Source organism: Halichoerus grypus, chromosome 14 (assembly GCF_964656455.1).
Source record: "Halichoerus grypus chromosome 14, mHalGry1.hap1.1, whole genome shotgun sequence".
NCBI classification, from domain to species: domain Eukaryota; kingdom Metazoa; phylum Chordata; class Mammalia; order Carnivora; family Phocidae; genus Halichoerus; species Halichoerus grypus.
Window position 1 is genome coordinate 63,955,022 of NC_135725.1, and position 18,784 is coordinate 63,973,805.

General features: G+C 39.0%; 1 protein-coding gene across 4 annotated transcripts in view; it reads left to right on the forward strand.

Annotated features, from left to right (window-relative positions):
- Positions 1-18,784, forward strand: part of TMEFF1 (transmembrane protein with EGF like and two follistatin like domains 1) — an 87,200-nt gene that overhangs the window by 44,427 nt on the left and 23,989 nt on the right. For all 4 annotated transcript variants that reach the window (XM_036074119.2, XM_078061522.1, XM_036074122.2 and 1 more), the window contains exons 6-7: positions 12,921-13,069; positions 14,900-14,965. In XM_036074119.2, the coding sequence (XP_035930012.1) occupies positions 12,921-13,069; positions 14,900-14,965 (215 nt within the window). The remainder of the gene's footprint in view (positions 1-12,920; positions 13,070-14,899; positions 14,966-18,784) is intronic.

An 18,784-nucleotide genomic window follows, 5' to 3' on the forward strand; every position in this document is an offset into this window, starting at 1 on the left:
TAGAAAGAATGCTGTTATCCTTTTCCTACTTCAAGGACTGCTGCTTGATGACTTTTTAAAAAACACTGCCCCCTTCAACCTGGTCCCAGCTGAGATTTCTTTACTTTCCTTATATTCTTCTGGTCACTCTGAGTACTAGCTGCTTTTAAATTCCTTGTTTTTACACCGTAGCTGTCATCTAGAAGGTCACATGCCTATCTATCTGTTACGTATCAGTGACTTTTAGATGTTTTTAACTACAACTCTACGTAAGAAATAGATTTACACTGTGACATAGAATTCACATTTCAAAATTCTATGAAATAATACTTACCTTTATTAAATGTGAGGTACTCTAATACTTTCTATCTGATTTCCTTAAAAAATGCCAGAATTGACTTCTTTATCCACTAGTGATTATGACCTATAGTTTGAAAAATATTCCTTGATAATATAACTAATCAATATTATATTTCATGTTATATTTCTAGGTATGGGTATTCATTTAAAAATATTTTATTTTTTCTCATTTTGAAATGTCTTTTCTGTTAGGAGAAATGTTTATACGCTATCTGATTTCCCAAGGGCAGCTGAAATCTTTCTCTTGCTTTAAAGCTCTTTTTCTTGCTACCAGTTTAGAAAAAAAAAACAAACCCTGGCATTTTGGGGGAGGGAATCAGTGGTATCATGTAACTTAATTCTTTGCTATTAAGAGAAGTGCTAATTTTTTACTTAGCCATTTAAATGGATATTTATTTAAATAGGTTGTCTTAGTGTTACATATTGTATAGTGTATTACATTTTTCAGCTATTGTTACATAAATTATTTTTTCAGCTCTTTATGTTCTGTCTGGTGGCGAGAAGTATTATCCTGATTTTACAGGTGAAGCTGGGCTCAGAAGAGGCTGAATGGCTTGCAGTCACCCAGAGCACAGGTCCAATGACAAGGGATTTATCCATTGTGTTGTGCACACACATGTGTAATACCCTGGTGTTCTCAGTGGTGGTTGTTTTGTCCCTAAGCTTAAGGCTGCATTCTGCTTTGTGTTTTGGGTTCTTTAAAAATAATTTTTCTTCTCACATCTCAGGCTCTTGGCTGCTGCTTCTGGCTGCTGTGTCAAGGTGCCTTGACGATGAACCTGAGTGTAGATGACCCGGGCTTTTAAATTTGCTTCTCTTCTTTCCCAGAATAGGAGATAATACACTGTAGGAACTGTATCTAATGTAGGAATAAATTCTAAATGTAAAATCAGAGTAAACAGGTTCTTCTGAGTGAAGTGTGTGAACTTTATTACATGTATTTTCTCACTTGTCTGCTCAATGGCTAATTTATTTATAATTTAAATCAGTTTTAGCTTCTGAAAGGCTTTTTCCCCCCTTCCTTCCTGAAGCACATTGTGCCTCTCCAGTGACACTCTGGTGTTCACATGGATTAGTGATAGCTATCTTCATTGATGCTTACCTTTTGAATTTATACCTAGAGTTAGGTAGTGAGGTTGCAAGAAATTTGACTCCCACCTAAGTGAGGGTTCAGTATTCCATTGTGACCATTATGAAGTGTAGTGGATGGACTTTCTGCTTAGTCTTTTTTTGGTGGGGGGGTGTTTAACAAAAGTTTATTTCTCATTCCCATAGTCTGTCACAGTACTGTGGAACTCTCCAAAACAGCTACTGTCCATGTGGGGGGCTCAGCATTCCACACTACTGTGAGTTCCTGGCCCCTGTTTCTGTATGGGCTCCTAGGATGGAGGCAGGAAGAGCCCTAGAGTCTTGCACCAACAAATAAAGGCCTCAGCCCAGATCTGCTTAGTCTTAAAACTCGGAAATAGCATCTGCTTTACAGCACGTTATATTTCTTAAACCATATGTTGGTAGCAACCCCTCTTTTTCTAAACAGTATTTCTAATCTGGCCGAAGCTGAAGTTATTGCTGCAAAATGGCCATCAGCTGTTTGTCTGGACGGTGGGACCAAATAATCCTAGAACTCCTTCACATCAGTACCCTTTATATTCCTGACCTAAATCTCTGCCATGAATGGTTGAGGATTTGGTAGAATCATTAGGCATAATGTCAATACAGGTGAGTTATAAAAGTCCTCGACTGATTTCTTTTGAACTTCGTTTGTGATGCCCTTTGTGGAAATAGTCCCTGCTCTTCTGCCTCTTTGATGTCAGTCTCTCTGGAGATGCTCTTTCCTTGAGTGATAGGAGATTTCAGAGTTGCTAAGAGAATCATTGTAGGTATGCAGTGTGACAGACAACATTGATAAACAGTTAATCTACCTGCTTGGACGTCTTTGTCAATTGTGGGACCATTTTATGTTTGACACAGATGGCTGGTCAGTGTCACAGTCTGATGAGTCTCTCTCTCAGTAGGTTCAATGGAATCTTTTTTCTTGTTTAAGCTGAGAGTGATGCTATACATGTGTGTCCTCCATTATGTTCTCCTTCTGGATGCCACATAGACTTTTTTTTTTTTTAAGATTTTATTTATTTATTTGACAGAGAGAGACACAGCGAGAGAGGGAACACAAGCAGGGGGAGTGGGAGAGGGAGAAGCAGGCTTCCCGCCAAGCAGGGAGCCCGATGAGGGGCTCGATCCCAGGACCCTGGGATCATGACCTGAGCTGAAGGCAGACGCCCAACGACTGAGCCACCCAGGCACCCCCCCATATAGACTTTTTAAAAAAAGAACCAAAGAAGTACCTTTCCTACCATTATCTATTCTTTATTTCCTCCTAATCAGAGATGACAGTAAGTTTTGTCATTTAGCATTGCCTTTCTCTGGATATATAGAATATAGACTTTTAAAACTATTTAGGTTTAATAAATTCCTATGATGGCCCCTTAGATTATAATGGAAAAATAATTGTATGCTGTTCTTTTTCTTCTGATAACAGGAAACAAGACTATTAAATATTAGTTTATACATAGTACAAGTCGGACGTTAGCAATGACAGGCTCCTTTGTCCAGAACTCCTTCCTGCTACAGTGCAGTGCCTTCCCACTGCTCCTGTAGGATGCCACACGGCTGCTAGTGAAGGCTTCCTCTGAGACGTCTGTTGTTAAAATGCAGAACACCGTATCCCCATAACCTTTTGCAGTTTTCTGAATGCTGCGCTACTCTTTGATAGTTTGCCTCTTATTCCTTCTGCCTGGAGTCCCATCTCTATTTATCTAGATTGTTTAATTCCTACTCTTCCTTCTCAACTTGGATGAAGTGTGACTCAGGTCACAAGTCAGTGCCTCTTCCCAGAAGCCTCCCTGGCTCTCTTCCACAGTCCCCACGAGTTAGGTGACCTTATTCTGTGTTGCTTCTTGTTCTTGAGAAACAGCCTCTGTGTGGTATTTATGCTGTTGGGATCACTAGCAGATTGTTGGCTCCCTAAGGACAGGGACTTTGTCTTGCTGATTTCTATACTGGATGAATTTGCCATAAGGTTGGGTTGTAGTATCCCTCTGTAGGTCTTTGTTGAACTCATGGCTGTTCACACTAGGGCTTTATTATTCACTTAGAGCTGCACACAGGGTCATTGTATGGATTTAATATACATAAAAACGACTGGTATTGTACTGAACTTTTTGCAGGCTTCATAGGTGTTTGTTAAATTTAAGTAAGTTCATATGAATTAGTTTTTTTTATGATTTTATTTATTTATTTGAGGAAGAGAGCATGAGCAGAGGGAGGGGCAGAGGGAAAGGGAGAGAGAGAAAAGCAGTCTCCCCGCTGAGCACAGAGCCCAACATGGGGCTCCCTCCCAGAACCCTGAGATCATGACCTGAGCCGAAGGCAGACGCTTAACTGACTGAGCCACCCAGGCGTCCCCACATAAATTAGTTTAAGCCAGTGTTTTCTTAACTGCTAAATAAACTTACCATATCAAGAGGGAATAACACTTTCTATATAGAGTGAAGAGAAAGGAAGGGAAAGGATAGATTTTTTTCAATAATAATACTACTTTCAGATGTACATAGTATTTGATTTCAAAGGGCTTTTTACAAAAGCTTATTTGGTTCTTTCACAAGTATTATGAGGTATTATCCCTATTTTAAAGACTTAGAGTTGTGATTTGCAAAAATCATAGAAGTCATTGAATTCATTTATTTATGTATATATGCATTCATGTCTTTGAAATTTGTAGTGTTAGAAACTCAGAAGCTTTAAAAGGCTCCACAGGAAGAAGTCTTGTTTCCTACCCCGGTTCCCCAGCCATTCAGGTGTCTTTACTAGAGGCAGTCCCTGATGTTTATTTAATCTCCCGGCGATTATTTTATGCATGTACAAGCAAATATGTACACATATTCTCTTTCTTTCCTTTTTTAAAACTAATGGCAGTACACTGTGCATATTGTTCTACACTTTCTTAAAACTTTTATTGTAAAATATACATTGGTATATCTATGTATGCAATTTAAAGAATACTACATCCGTGTACCTAACACCTAGGGTACAAAATAGAATATTGCCATATTACTAGTGTGGAGCATTAACCCAGCCATGGAAGAAAAGGACAGTAGTGCCATGATTACATGAAGGCTTACAGAAGAAGATACATCGAATGGTCTCTGAGTCAGAGTCTGGCTTTTAGTTTCCCAGAGAGTTTACAAGATTCCCTTCTTGGGATGTCAGTGGGCAAGAGCATGAGTGAGTCCTGGGGAACCTAGGGCTCCTCACAGTGGAGACATCTGGCAGGATTCTAGTCTTGCCATGTATGGATGACTGGCAGGAATGTGGCCAGAGAAGGGCCTGCTCTGTGTTTTCTCCTTATCTCACCATAGCTGACCTCTAGCTCTCGGGAGTCAATTAAATGAGTGTGCTCAAGGTCAGGCAGTAGGACATGGAGGGGAGAGGGGGACACTTCACCACCATATGGTTAAGATGAGCCAAGTGTGGATCAGAGTCTGGAGCAGGCTTACCTGGGCATTCTGTCTCCTGGCTAAAAAGGGCATAGTGGCACTAGGCCTCTTAGTAATCAGTAATCACAGCCATCAACAGGACTGTGGAGAGTGGAACTATTTCAGTGTGGACTGGTTGCCCTGCACATCTTATATCTAGCTGTCACCCTGGGATCTTCCTTCAGTGTTGTATCTTTTCCAACAACAACCAGTTCTCTACTTCTCCTATACCAACCAGCTGTTCCACAATTCAGTTCAGTTCCAATGCTCTCCACTTGGAGTAAGCACAAATGCCACAGAATGAAGGCACAGACCCACAAGACCCCACCTGCAAGTGAGGTTCCCTGCATCTCCTCCCACCATACTACTAATTTGGAGATTTCCACAACCTCCCCTTGGGTTTGATAATTTGCAAATATGACACACAGTGCTATGTTTACTGTTTATTATGAAGGATGCAAATAGATGAAGAGGTGCATAGGGCGAGGGGTCTTGAGGAGTTTCTGCTCTGTCTCCATGGTATCAGGTGCACCACCTTCCCAGCACGTGGATGTGTTCACCAACCTGGAATGCTCCTGTTCAAAGTTTATTGCAGTTTCATTATTGGTTAAATTATTGGCCATTGGTGATTGAACTCCATCTCCAATCCCTCTCTCTTTCTCCCCTTCCCAGAGGTCAGGTGGGTTGGTGGGGTGGGGAAATAGAAGTTCTGACTTTTCCATGGTTGGTTTTTCTGGTGTCAAACTGGTCCCTCCCTTCCTTCCCACAATGAGCCATTTCCTTAGCATACAAAAGATTCTCCCATATATCAGACAGTTCCAAGAGTTTTAGGTGCTCAGTGCCAGGAACAGGGGATGAAGACCAAATATATTTTTTGTTATACCACGAGTATCCTAGAAATTCATTTACCTCTTTTCTATATAGGATAGTCTGCTTCTTGTATTTTTGCCTTGAATTTCTTGGTTTTACTCTCCCATTTTAGTCTATTTTTCAGTAGCTTCTTGAAAACGGTATAAGATGTTAAAAAAAAAAAAAAAAGCCAAACTCTTTTGAGACTTAATGCTTGAAAGTGTTTTGTTTTTTTTTAAGGATGTTATTTTCACATAATTGCTACACCCAACATGGGGCTCAAACTTACAACCCCGAGATCAAGAGTCACACTGATCCTGAGCCAGCCAGGTGCCCCGAAAATGTTTTTATCCTACATCTAATACTTGATTTATAACTTGTCAAGTACATACTTCTAGGTGGGAAGTAATTTTCCCTCAGAACTGTGAAGGCATTGCTCTGTTATCTTCTAGCTTCCAGTATTGCTGTAGAAGACTGAAGCCATTCTGATTCCTGATCCTTTGTATATGATCTGTTTTCTCTCTATTGAAGCATGTAGAATCTTTTGGTCCCCAGTATAGTGGAATTTCACAATGTCACATCCTTTCATGTCACATCCTTTCTTAGAAAGTTACTTATTTCTGATTTAAGAAATTTTCTTCAATTAGCCCTTTTTTTTTTTTTTTAAGATTTTATTTCTTAGTAATCTCCACAGCCAACGTGGGGCTTGAACCCACAACCCTGAGATCAAGCGTCACATGCTCTGCTGACTGAGCCAGCCAGGCGCCCCTTCTTCAGTTAGTTCTTTGATGATGACTTCCTTTCCTCTCTTTTCTATTTGTATTTCTGTTATTTGGTTGTTGGAACATCCTGGACTAGTCCTTTATTTTTCTTACCTTTTCTCCCATTTTCTATTTTTTAAAAATTTTGCTGTGCCTTCTGAGAGATTTCTTCAACTTTATCTACCAGTCCTTTTTTGAGTTTTTTGTTTCTGCTCTAATTTTCTTTTTCTTTTTTTAAAGATTTATTTATTTGAGAGACAGAGAGCAAGGAAGTGTGGGGGGGAGGGGCAAAGAGGGGGAGGGAGGGAATCTCCAGCAGACTCCTCACTGAATGAGGAGCCCAGTGTAGGGCTTGATCCCATGACCCTGAGATCATGAACCTCAGCTGAAATCACGAGTCGGATGCTTAACCGACTGAGCCCCCCAGGCGCCCCTATAATTTTAATTTCTAAGAGCTCATCTTTGTTCTCACGGTGCTCCTTTTTTTTTTTTTAAATCACATCCTATTGTTGTTTTATGATTGCAGTATCTGCCTGTGCAGTACTGGTTGGTGTTCTGTCTCCATAAGGATGAGATTTTCTTTTATTTGTTTTTATTTAGTGAGTTATAATCTGTTACTTTTGTTGATTTTTTTAAAAGTTTATGTGGCCTTAGAAAGTGAGTTAGGGAGTGTTCCTTCTATCCTCTGGTTGTCTTTGTGAAAGAATAGAGTGATCTATTCATTGAATGATTGGAATGAATGTGTTCATAAATTTTCTTTCTAAAAAACACCTGGTTCTGGAGCTGTCTTTGAAGGACTTTTTTTTGTTTTCAAACAACCAATTTAATTTCTTTGATGCTTAAATATTGTTCAGCTTCTATGTCTTTTTTAGTTAAATTCCATAGTTAATATTTTTAAAAAGTTACTCATTTTACCTAAGTTTTCCAATTTGCTGTCTTAAAGTGGCTTATAATAACCCTTCATCATCTATTCAACCATAATCCCTGCTGAATCTAGTCCTTTTCATTCCTGATATGTTTTTCTCTCTTTCTGAATTTATCCTCCTTTATAGATTTGAAAGCCTTTTCAAAGGCCCAGCTTTGGCTTAATTGATCTTTTCTGTTGTAACTTTGTTTTCTGTTTCTGCTGAGATCTATCTATATATCCGTATCTATATCCCCATGTATCTGTAGCCATTCCTCTGTTTTTTCCCTTCTTTTTTGTTTTCATTGGACTTATTTCATTGTTCTTTTTCTAACTTCTTGAATGGATGCCTAGTGATTTAATTTTGCGCCATTTTTTTAAGACTTGAGAAAAAACTTGAAGTGAAGGATTGAACCTGGTGGGTGTCTGAGGGAAGTGTTCCAGGGAGAAGGAAAGCCTGGAGTCAGGAGTATCCCTGGTGTGTTTGAGAGAAAAGGAAGGCCAGTTTAGTGAAAAGATTTTTCATGATAAAAATGTGGAAGGGGCGCCTGGGTGGCTCAGTTGGTTAAGCGTCTGCCTTCAGCTCAGGTCATGATCTCAGGGTCCTGGGATCGAGCCCCGAGTTGGGCTCCCTGCTCAGTGGGGAGCCTGCTTCTCCCTCTCCCTATGCCCCTCCTCCTCGCTTGTGCTCTCTCTCTCTCAAAGAAAGAAAGAAAGAAAATTTTTTTTTAAAATATGGAAAATACGTACCTCCTTCCATTTGTCACTTTCCATGCAGAGATCTCTGTTTTACACAACAGCTCTAATGAGTAGAGAGAACACCATCGCAGCCACTTTATGTTTTGTGATCTTAGGCTTTTTAACTTTGTTCATATTCATCTTCCCTTTTTATAATTATTTGTTGTCAGGATTAAATAAGGCACACGTGAGTATTCCCACACAGTAGGTGCAGAGTAAATGGTTGTTAAATGTTTTGAATTTGGCATATTTACTGAAGTGATTTCTTTCCACCCTCGTGCACACTCCTGTGCTTTGGGCATCCTGCCCTCTGTACTGCTGCCAGTGTGCATAGCTGTCATCCCTGTAATCAGTAATAGCGGCAGGCTCTGGAGTCTAATATTTTCCTCCTCTGCTCATGGTTTCACTGAGCTGGACTTTCCTAGGCATGGTATTTCATTTTCTTTCCTCATGTGCCATTGAGAACAGTAGCCGTGGTTTGTTCTCACAGCTCTTAGTCTGACAGTGGTACCATCCCACCGAGGAATGCTGACTTTCGCCTACACTTGCTCACAGGTGTGCTCAGTGCCCACTGCTGAATCACTTGTTTCTCCTTACTGGATTGGTACGGTATCTTGCCTTTGTTGTTGGGCCTTTTCTTATTCCTGAAATAGCTTTATAATCTTTCATTAGCCACCTTTTCTCTTTTATTGCCATTCCAATTTTGCCCGCTTATATCCCATCAAGCTGGGGTCAGCAAGGATTTTCTGTAAAGGTACAGTTGACAAATATTTTACACTTTGCAGACCAAATGTGGTCTCTGTCACATTCTCTCCCCGGCCCGCCTGCCAAAATGTAAAAGCCATTTCTGACTTTAGTAAATACGAATTGTTAATTTTTTTTCTGGTGCCTTAATTTTTAAATTGTGGAATAGAGTATATATTTAAAAGTGCATGAAAACTTACACACTTGGTTTAATGCACAAAAGTGAAACAAAGTTTTGTGAATCCTACCTCCCAAGCCAGAAATAGAATATTATCAATACTTCAGAGCTGCCCTCTCATGTTCCTCCTTGAATGTATCTTTCCTCTACCTACCCGGTATCCTGCATTTTCTTTGCTTTTTAAAGTAGTTTTACCACGTATGATGAATCTCTTAACTGATTTTGAGTTTTGCATAAAATGGAATCATCTCTATATGTACCTTCTATTGCTTAGCAATTATGTTTTTGGGATTCATTCACGTTAATGCACATGGTTCATTCAATATCACTGCTTATTGAATTTAATTTTTGGGCTATACCACATCCTTTTACAGTGCATTTTACTACTGATGGACATTTGGATTGTTTCCAGTCTTGTTCTCATGAATAATGCTGCTGTGAACATTTCTTTTTTTTTTTATTAGGTAAATAATTTAATGATGATAGAACAGAATTGCTTTAAACATGATTTCAAGTTACTGTTTTTGTCTGGAGTACAGAGCTGAAATGGTACCAATTGTGTCCAAATACCAAACCACGAATTAAGCAGATAGAATGAAAAAAAAATTCCCCTGATTTAGGGGGAATCTGATGCACATGTATATGAGATTTTTTTTTTTTTTTTAAAGATTTTTTTTATTTGACAGAGAGAGAGACAGCGAGAGCAGGAACACAAGCAGGGGGAGTGGGAGAGGGAGAAGCAGGCTTCCTGCCGAACAGGGAGCCCGATGTGGGGCTCAATCCCAGGACCCTGGGATCATGACCTGAGCCAAAGGCAGACGCTTAACAACTGAGCCACCCAGGCGCCCCTGTGTATGAGATTTTAAGGGGCCTTTAACCTAGTCGTGAAATTGTTGGGCCCTTGCAAGGCTAGCTTTGTTAACGTTACCTACATATTTATGCTTTTGTTCTTCATTTGCATTTGCATTTCAGATCTTTATAAGATCATTGTTCAACTGCCTTTATCATTACCTTTACTGATAGCCAGCAGGTGACAAACTCTTAAGTTTTTACTTCTTCGAAATTACTTTTATTTTACCCTCATTCATGAAAGATATTTCTCTTTATATAGAATTCTATTTTATCTCAGCACATTGCAGGCATTATTTCACTGTCTGGCTAGAAATAAACAATTTGGCTTCAGTATTGCTTTTGAAGACACTTGTCCCTCTTATTCTTGCCTTTTTGAAAGTAATCTTTCTCTTCTTTCTGGCTGCTTTTAAAATATTCTTTTTTGATGTTGCTGTTAAATTCCACTGTGGTATCTCTGTGTCTAGATTTCTCTTTAATAATCCTGTTTGGAATGTATTAGGCTTCTTGGATATTTAGATTAGTATCTTTTTTTAGCTTTAGAAAGTTTGACGAGGAATTGCTGAGAATATTGCCCTTGCCTCATTCCTTTTACTCCTTGAGGTCCAATTAGAGTTTTTCCAGATTCTGTCACTTCTGTCTTCCATGTCTCTTAATCTTTTTTTAGATTAAAAAGTGTACCGCCTCGGGCGCCTGGGTGGCTCAGTTGGTTAAGCGACTGCCTTTGGCTCAGGTCATGATCCTGGAGTCCCGGGATCGAGTCCCACATCGGGCTCCCTGCTCAGCGGGGAGTCTGCTTCTCCCTCTGACCCTCCTCCCTCTCATGCTCTCTGTCTCTCATTGTCTCTCTCACAAATAAATAAAATCTTAAAAAAAAAAAAAAAAAGTGTACCGCCTCTTTGACTCTGCTGTGGTTTGAGTAATTTCCTTTTATCTGTCTTCCAGTACCCTAACTCACCTTTCATTTATCTAATTTGCTGTTAAATCTGCCTATTGCGTTTTTTATTTCTTTTTCTTTTTTTCTTTTTCTTTTTTTGCGAGAAAGAATGTACATGCCATGGAGGGGGGTGGGAGGGGCAGAGGGAGAGAGAATCCCAAGCAGGCTCCCCACCCAGTGCAGAGCCCAATGCAGGGCTCCATCTCATGACCTGGAGATCATTACCTGAGCTGAAATCAAGAGTCAGATGCCCAACCAACTGAGCCACCCAGGCGCCCCCAAATTTTTATTTCTAATAATACATTCTTTATTAGAAGTTCTGTTTGGTTCACTTTTTTTTCTTTCCTTTCTTTCCTTTCTTTTATTTTAAGTTAATTCTACCACTGAGAGTCACATGCTTCACAGGCTGAGCCAGCCAGGTGCCTCTGCTTGGTTCATTTTCTTTTCTTTTCTTTTTTTTTTTTTTAAAGATTTTTTTTTTAAATTTATTATTTGAGAGAGAGAATGAGAGAAAGAGAGAGAGCACATGAGAGGGGGGAGGGTCAGAGGGAGAAGCAGACTCCCTGCCGAGCAGGGAGCCCGATGCGGGACTCGATCCAGGGACTCCAGGATCATGACCTGAGCCGAAGGCAGTCGCTTAACCAACTGAGCCACCCAGGCGCCCTGCTTGGTTCATTTTCAAATCAGCTTGTTCCACTCATGGCGTTTTATTTCCTTATTTGTTGTAGATATATGACTGAGTGTGTGATCTGCTTATTTTTCTCACAAGTGTATCTTGGAAAATGTTTGAGGTCGAGGATAATAAAGTTGGTTTCTCCAAAGGAGATTGCATTTGCTTCTGTCAGTTGCCTACGGCCCCTTCCAGTCCTTGGCTCTTAAAATAAATTCTGGGCTTAAGGTTTTTCAGAACACCCAAGTAGTATTTTAAGTTGTAATTACCCATGTGAGGACTGGCTTGTGGTTTTTAATTCTCAGGGGAGATGTTTTTCTTCCCTCTCTTCAATGCCATGGCTCAGGGCAGCATTTTTTTTTTTCCGTTTTAAATAGTCCCTGTGGAATATGGAAACTCATTTCTAGTTTATCCTCATGCTGAGAGTTGTAGCTTTTTGAGCTAATAGCTTTTTCAGGGTCTTCAAACTCCCCATCTTAGGTAGGTCAGTATTGTTTGTCTTCTGTTTCCAGAGGCCTGCAAGTCTATAAAAGTTAATAATTGAATTTACCCAATTTGGTAAACACTTTCAAGGTGAAAATCAGCTTTAACCAACTCAATTGACCTTTCTCTATTCCTGTCTTCATTTAACTTTTGTTCTGAACATTCCTTATTTCTTGTCAGCTTATGAATGCATTTGAGAGAATATTTTAAAATACTTTTCCTGTAATTTTTGCTGTTTTCAGTGGGAAGCTTAGCTTACTTTCTGAGTCTACAGTGTTGCTGGAAGCAGGAAAGTCTCTATTTTTTTTTAATTTTTATATTCTCATTTAGATTTTATTGTTCTTGGGAGGAGTGACCATGCCTGGGACTTCTTGTGCAGTCTCAGTGTAGGGTGGACACTCAGCGATATAGGTAGATGTGCAGCTAGAAACACTTTGGAGGGCTTTCATTTTACATGTTTTATTTCAAATTATGTTTTTTAGTCTTTCTAGTTATTTGGTGAGGTTGGTATATTATTATAACCTCTATTTTACAGATAAGTAAATTAAGACTTAGGAAAAGAATCTGGACACAAATCTTAGTAATTAGTTGGGCTGGGATTTAGATTCATGACTTTTGACTCAGTTCTGTGTCCTTTCCACTATGGCATGCTGCTTTTTAATTAACATTGTTGACATTTGGCATCTCTTGATTATTGTATCTAGATATGAAAATTCTGGGGAAACCACCGGATTAATATCTAGATGAAATTATCTCTAAATTCTCACCTGAAAGAAATTGTTAGCTGAGCGTTCACTTTGCTTAATCTTTTATCAGTGACTTAAAACAATATATTGACTTCTGTTAACAGAAAGCAGAAAAGAAGAAAGTGAAATACAGCATTGTGAAATACTTTTGTTGTAAAATATAGGTAATTTTTGTCTTTTCCTATAGGTGTGTATGTAATATAGATTGCAGTGGCTACAGTTTTAATCCTGTGTGTGCTTCTGATGGGAGTTCCTACAACAATCCTTGTTTTGTTCGAGAAGCATCTTGTATAAAGCAAGAACAAATTGATATAAGACATCTTGGTCATTGCACAGGTAAAATCCATTCTACTCATCCAGAGACCTGTCTGTAATATTCTGTGTCTGAAATCTTACTTGTCATTTTGGTAGTGTTCCATATTTGTAAAATGAGAAGTCTTTCATGTTCTATTTGTTTCTTTTATTACTTTACATTTTAGAATTTCTTTGTTCTGTTACTAATTTAGATTTTTTTTTTCCATTTATTTTCATCTTCTCAAGATGCAAACCATGCTTTTTGGTTGATCATGTAGTAACTAAGCTCTTCCTAACATAGACTTGTAGACACATTTATAGTTCTTAAAGGTTGTCTCAAATTTATAGTAATGATTGTAGCTATTGAGTGATTAGTCAGCTTATTTTAATTACAGTAAAACTACAAGCATTGCCATATATTCATCTTTTTTTTCTAGAGCATAGAAGTTTACTTTGTTTTCTCATCTCTCTGTAGTTTTTGCCCCTACATATTATGTACTGTTAGAGATTTTGGTATGAGGTTATAGAATGTAAGGAAAAATTATTACCTTCAGTTTAAAATTCTTCTTGCTCTTCTTGCTTTTTGTCAGAGCTTAGAGCCACGATAGCAACTAAGTGTTTGTTTTTGTTTTCCATTTCAACTAGAAATATCCAGTCACTAAAGGTAGAACTTCTCAACCTTCTTTCCTTAGTAATACACATATGGGCTAGTATAATGTATTATTTCCTAGTAACATACATCATACAAGAGCCAGACACATTGTCATGGACTTGTGGGTCTTTCCTGCTTACATGGTCCATCCCTCCTACCTTTTTTGGACTTATTAAAGGGATATGTTTTTATCTAAGCTAAGGGAAAAGTGTTGTAAGCCAGAGTTTGGTACTTTATATTGGTAATAAATTATTTGTGAAATACTGCACAAGGGATTGCAATATCTCTGGTCTAAGCTACCAGAGAATGCCCAAGAAGCTCATCAGAGGATTTCCAGGTGGAGGTCAGATATGGGCGGGAGAGCAAACCATTTGCTGATAGAGACCCCTTGTAGGTAGACACACCACTTAGCCTTGATCTTAAAGAAGTGTATGGTTTGTTTTTCTTTCATAGAGTGGCATTTAGAGCCTAAGTTGAAACAGTAGCTTAGAGAAATAATACCTTTTATGAAGAACTGGTTCATGATTGAATGGTTCTACCTGCAATTTCAAACTTCAAGTTGGTCAAGCTTGAGAATTTTGTTAATTGAAATTCATGCCTATTTAGAATCCTTTGGAGTAGTTGGTCCTTAACTTTTATCTTGGTCCTCTTGATAATACTTCCATTCATACCTAACTATACCTTCCCTTTCCTCCCTCACTATGTAGTAGGAAGCTGAAAGCTTGTGCTTCCAGCACCCATTTGTGGTTCATTTACAGTCTTCGCAGTCCAAATACAATTCACCAGTCTGGGGTCATTTCTATTTTAAGTTTTGTCTGATAACATAGCTGAGATTCCACTTTTATCTTAATCTGATATGTTTCCAGGGAAACAGTGGTAGGAGAGCTAAATCTTGAGACCATTGTCCCTTGGAGAGAGGGCTAATCCTTTCCCTTTGGGGTGTGTTATTTTAGTTTGCACAGGGAAGACTTTTTAAGGAGATGACATTTGACCTGAAGTCTAAATGATATTAGGTTGTTCATCTTGCAGAGTGTGTATATATTTGGGATGCCTTGAGGCCTGAGGTAGAAATGGCACAATAGATCAAGAGAATGGTGGGAAATGTGAGCAAGATAAGTGGATAGAGTTGGGAAGGACCTGGAGCATTTGGAATATTTGGGAGTTTCATGGTATGACTTAAACATCCTGTGTGTCTTAATTTGAAAACTTTTCTTTTATAGACACAGATGACACTAGTTTGTTGGGAAAAAAAGATGATGGACTACAGTATCGACCAGATGTGAAAGGTACTGAATCATGATTTTCCAGATTTTGGCCAACTATTGAAATATGGTCACTAGCTGTCCTTAGTAGTTCTGTTTCCATTATAATGATCATTCCAACTTTGCTTTCTGGAGCAATACATTATGGAATATATTATTAGTAATATTAAGTGAAATAGCTAAGGTGCTTATTCTCAATTTATAGATAACTCATATATGCTTTTTTTTAATTAAAATTTTTATTGAGATAATTGCAGATTCACATGTAGTTGTAAGAAATTATACAGAAAGATCCCTCATCTTTGCTGTTTAAATCCTCTTTACTTCTTTAGAATATACTATTAATGGTTGCCTTTTGTGCACCATCTTTTTTTTTTTTTTTTTTTTTAAGATTTTATTTATTCATTTGATAGAGACACACACAGCGAGAGAGGGAACACAAGCAGGGGGAGTGGGAGAGGGAGAAGCAGGCTCCCCGCGGAGCAGGGAGGCCGATGTCGGGCTCGATCCCAAGACCCCAGGATCATGACCAGAGCCGAAGGCAGACACCTAACGGCTGAGCCACCCAGGCGCCCCTGTGCACCGTCTTTGATCCTTGTTCCCTCTGCCTGGAACTTTTCTCTACCTAATATTCATCCTTTCAGTCTTAGCTTAGAAGTCATTTCCTTTTGGGAAGTATTCCTTGACCCTTAAGTGTAGATTAGGTGCCTCTCTATATACCCTCCTATCCAAACACTTAACCTACTTTAATTATAATTGTTTTTTTTTTACTCATCTGTATTCACCTCTAGGCTCTGAGTTTTGTGAGGACAGAGACTGTATCTGTCATGTTCACTTTTGCATTCCTAACTCTTGTCAGAATGTTTGGCACATACTTAGGTGCTCTATACTTGTCAAAAGAATGGATGAAACTCAAAGAAACTGTAGGATTTATTTGTACAGAGGCTTATATGCAGTAAAGGTCAGAGCAGCAGGGATTGGATTCCAAGTCTCTTGACCTTAAGTCCAATGCTCTTTGATTTAATTTGATTCTTACAACTACTCTGAGGCCTAAGGATCAAGGGGAACATTGAGGCTCTAGGAGGTTCTATGTAGTGAACTGAAGCAGGTGTAGATCTTGGGACTCCTAGTTTGAGACTTAAATATAATTGCTCTTTTTTTTTTTTTTTTAAGATTTTATTTATTTATTTGACAGAGAGAGAGACAGCGAGAAAGGAAACACAAGCAGGGGGAGTGGGAGAGGGAGAGGCAGGCTTCTCGCAGAGCGGGGAGCCCAATGCGGGGCTTGATCCCAGGACCCTGGGATCATGACCTGAGCCGAAGGCAGACGCTTAACGACTGAGCCACCCAGGCGCCCCTATAATTGCTCTTTCACACATACATCTTCTACCCATTTGTTAGGTTATACTAATGAAGAATTGTTTTTAGAAGTTTGATCTACCTTTTATGCCTAATTTCTAAAAAATACATGAATGAGAATAATAACAGTACCTATCTCATAGTTTTATAAAAATTAAATAATACAGGGGTACCTGGGTGGCTCAGTTGGTTAAGTGTCCGACTCTTGGTTTAGGCTTAGGTCATGATCTCATGGGTTGTGAGATCGAGCCCCGAGTTGGGCTCCATGTTCAGTGGGGAGTCTGCTTGAAGATCTCTTACTCTCCCTCTGCGCCTGCCCCTACTTGCATGCTTATGCCCCCCCCAAATAAATAATTAATCTTTAAAAAAATTAAATAATACATGTCAAATGCTTAGAACAGTATATCTGACATACTCATAAGTGCTTAATGAATGATAACTGTCATTATCATTGAATAATTTGTTATTTCTCTCACTGGAATCCTGTCACACCTGAATCATTTATATCCCATGAGCTCCTGAAATACCAGTTTCCTATGTTGATACAAGTGCTGTTTTTAAAATAGAAAATCTCCTGTATTCCCATGGGGGACATAATAGATCAGCCCCTGTTTTATTCTCTATACTGTTAATACATGACCAGAATATGAAGGCTGTTTTTCAGTAGGTAGAGACTCATACTTAAGGTAATTTGGGGAATTGTGTATGCCCCAAGTACTTGTCTGCCTTTGATAAAATTAGAGGGATAATTTAGTGCCTAGGCCACTTTTGAGATACTGAAAATTCTTTACACATAAGAATTGATCTATAACTCAAATGAAATTATCATAATCAGTAGATCTAATTTATTATGTGCCTACTTCATACTGGTCGTTTTATCAGACACTGTTGGTGGATAGAAAGATATCAAATACATGATATCCATCTTTAAAGAGCCTTTGATATAATAAGAAATGAATATAACCTTCTAACAAAGTAGAAATTGGCTATTGTTATAAATGTGGTTAAAAGTGCAATGGGAGGGGCGACTGGGTGGCTCAGTTGGTTAAGCGACTGCCTTCGGCTCAGGTCATGATCCCAGTATCCTGGGATCAAGCCCCACATGGGGCTCCCTGCTCAGTGGGAGGCCTGCTTTTCCCTCTCCCACTCCCCCTGCTTGTGTTCCCTCTCTCGCTGTTTCTCTCTGTCAATTAAATAAATAAATAAAATCTTTAAAAAAAAAAAGTGCAATGGGAATTCAGAAAAGGGGATTACTATGTGGTGGAAGATAGTGAGGATCTGAGGAACTTAATGGAAGAGGTGTCTTAAATGCTATGTTGTCCTAGGAAATTTAAACTCTATTTGTAGGCAGTGGAGAATCATTAATATCTTTGAAAAAGAAAAGGCTGCAAAGTTAACCAGTTGAATGAATGGTACCTGGCAGGAACAATGTGCTTATTATTATATATATTGGACTGGAGGCAGGGAGATCAGTTAGGTAGACTCAAAGGGATAGACTCTGGCTTAGATCAGAGGGATAGAGAAGTTCAGATGACTTGGGTGATGGATTCTACTGAAAGAACTAAGGATGTTGGGAGGGGAAATGTGTTTGTGGTAAGGTAAGGGAGAAGTTGATGATGGAGGTGATTAATTTTGGAGTTTGAGTTGCTTGTGGAACTCTCCAGATGACTTTATTTAGCATAAATTTGCAAGTCAGTCTTTGGAGGTGATAGATAACTGAAGTCCTGAGAACAAGTAAGAGATTATAGAGCTGCATTGTTTAGATGCTTGCACACCTGAGATAGGGCTAGCATGATTGAGAAACAAAACCTTTAATTTCATTTTAGTTAGTTTAAATTTAAATAGCCACATGTGGCCAGTGACTACTATATTGGGCAGCACAGACATAGAACATATCGAGAGTAGACCGTACAGGTATTACAAAGGAGAGGAAGCTTAGGATGAAGCAGAAAAGGTTCCAGAAAAAACCAAGAAAACTGCAGTGACACAGAAGCCAAAAGGGAGAGGTCGCATAAAAGTATCAGAGGACGAGCATTGAATCTGAGGACAAGAGAATCATTGGTAATCTTGGACCAAGGAGTTTTTCTAGAGTTATAAATATGAAATCCAAGTTGTGAAAGAGTTAAGAAATGTTCTAGTAGTGAGGAATAGAGGTCAAAAGGTAACTATTTTGTATTCCCGCCCCCCATTTGCTTCTATTTTTTGTCCTCACAAGCATTTGTAGGAGGCCTTTAGTACATATTTGTGTCCCCAGTACACAACCAAGACTAGGTAGGTAGGCAGGCATCTAGGGATGGAAGCTACAAAGTGAAAAGCAGGAACACAGCACCAGCAAGAAGCTGGACAAATTGGAAGATAGTGCTCAGTAGGGAAAATTTTTTAAAGTTGAGCTCTTGGAGAGTAGTGCTCATGGAATGGAACATTTGAATGTCCAGCACGGTGGCTGATTTAGTGCTTTTTTGGGCTGTTGGGAAACATGTGGTA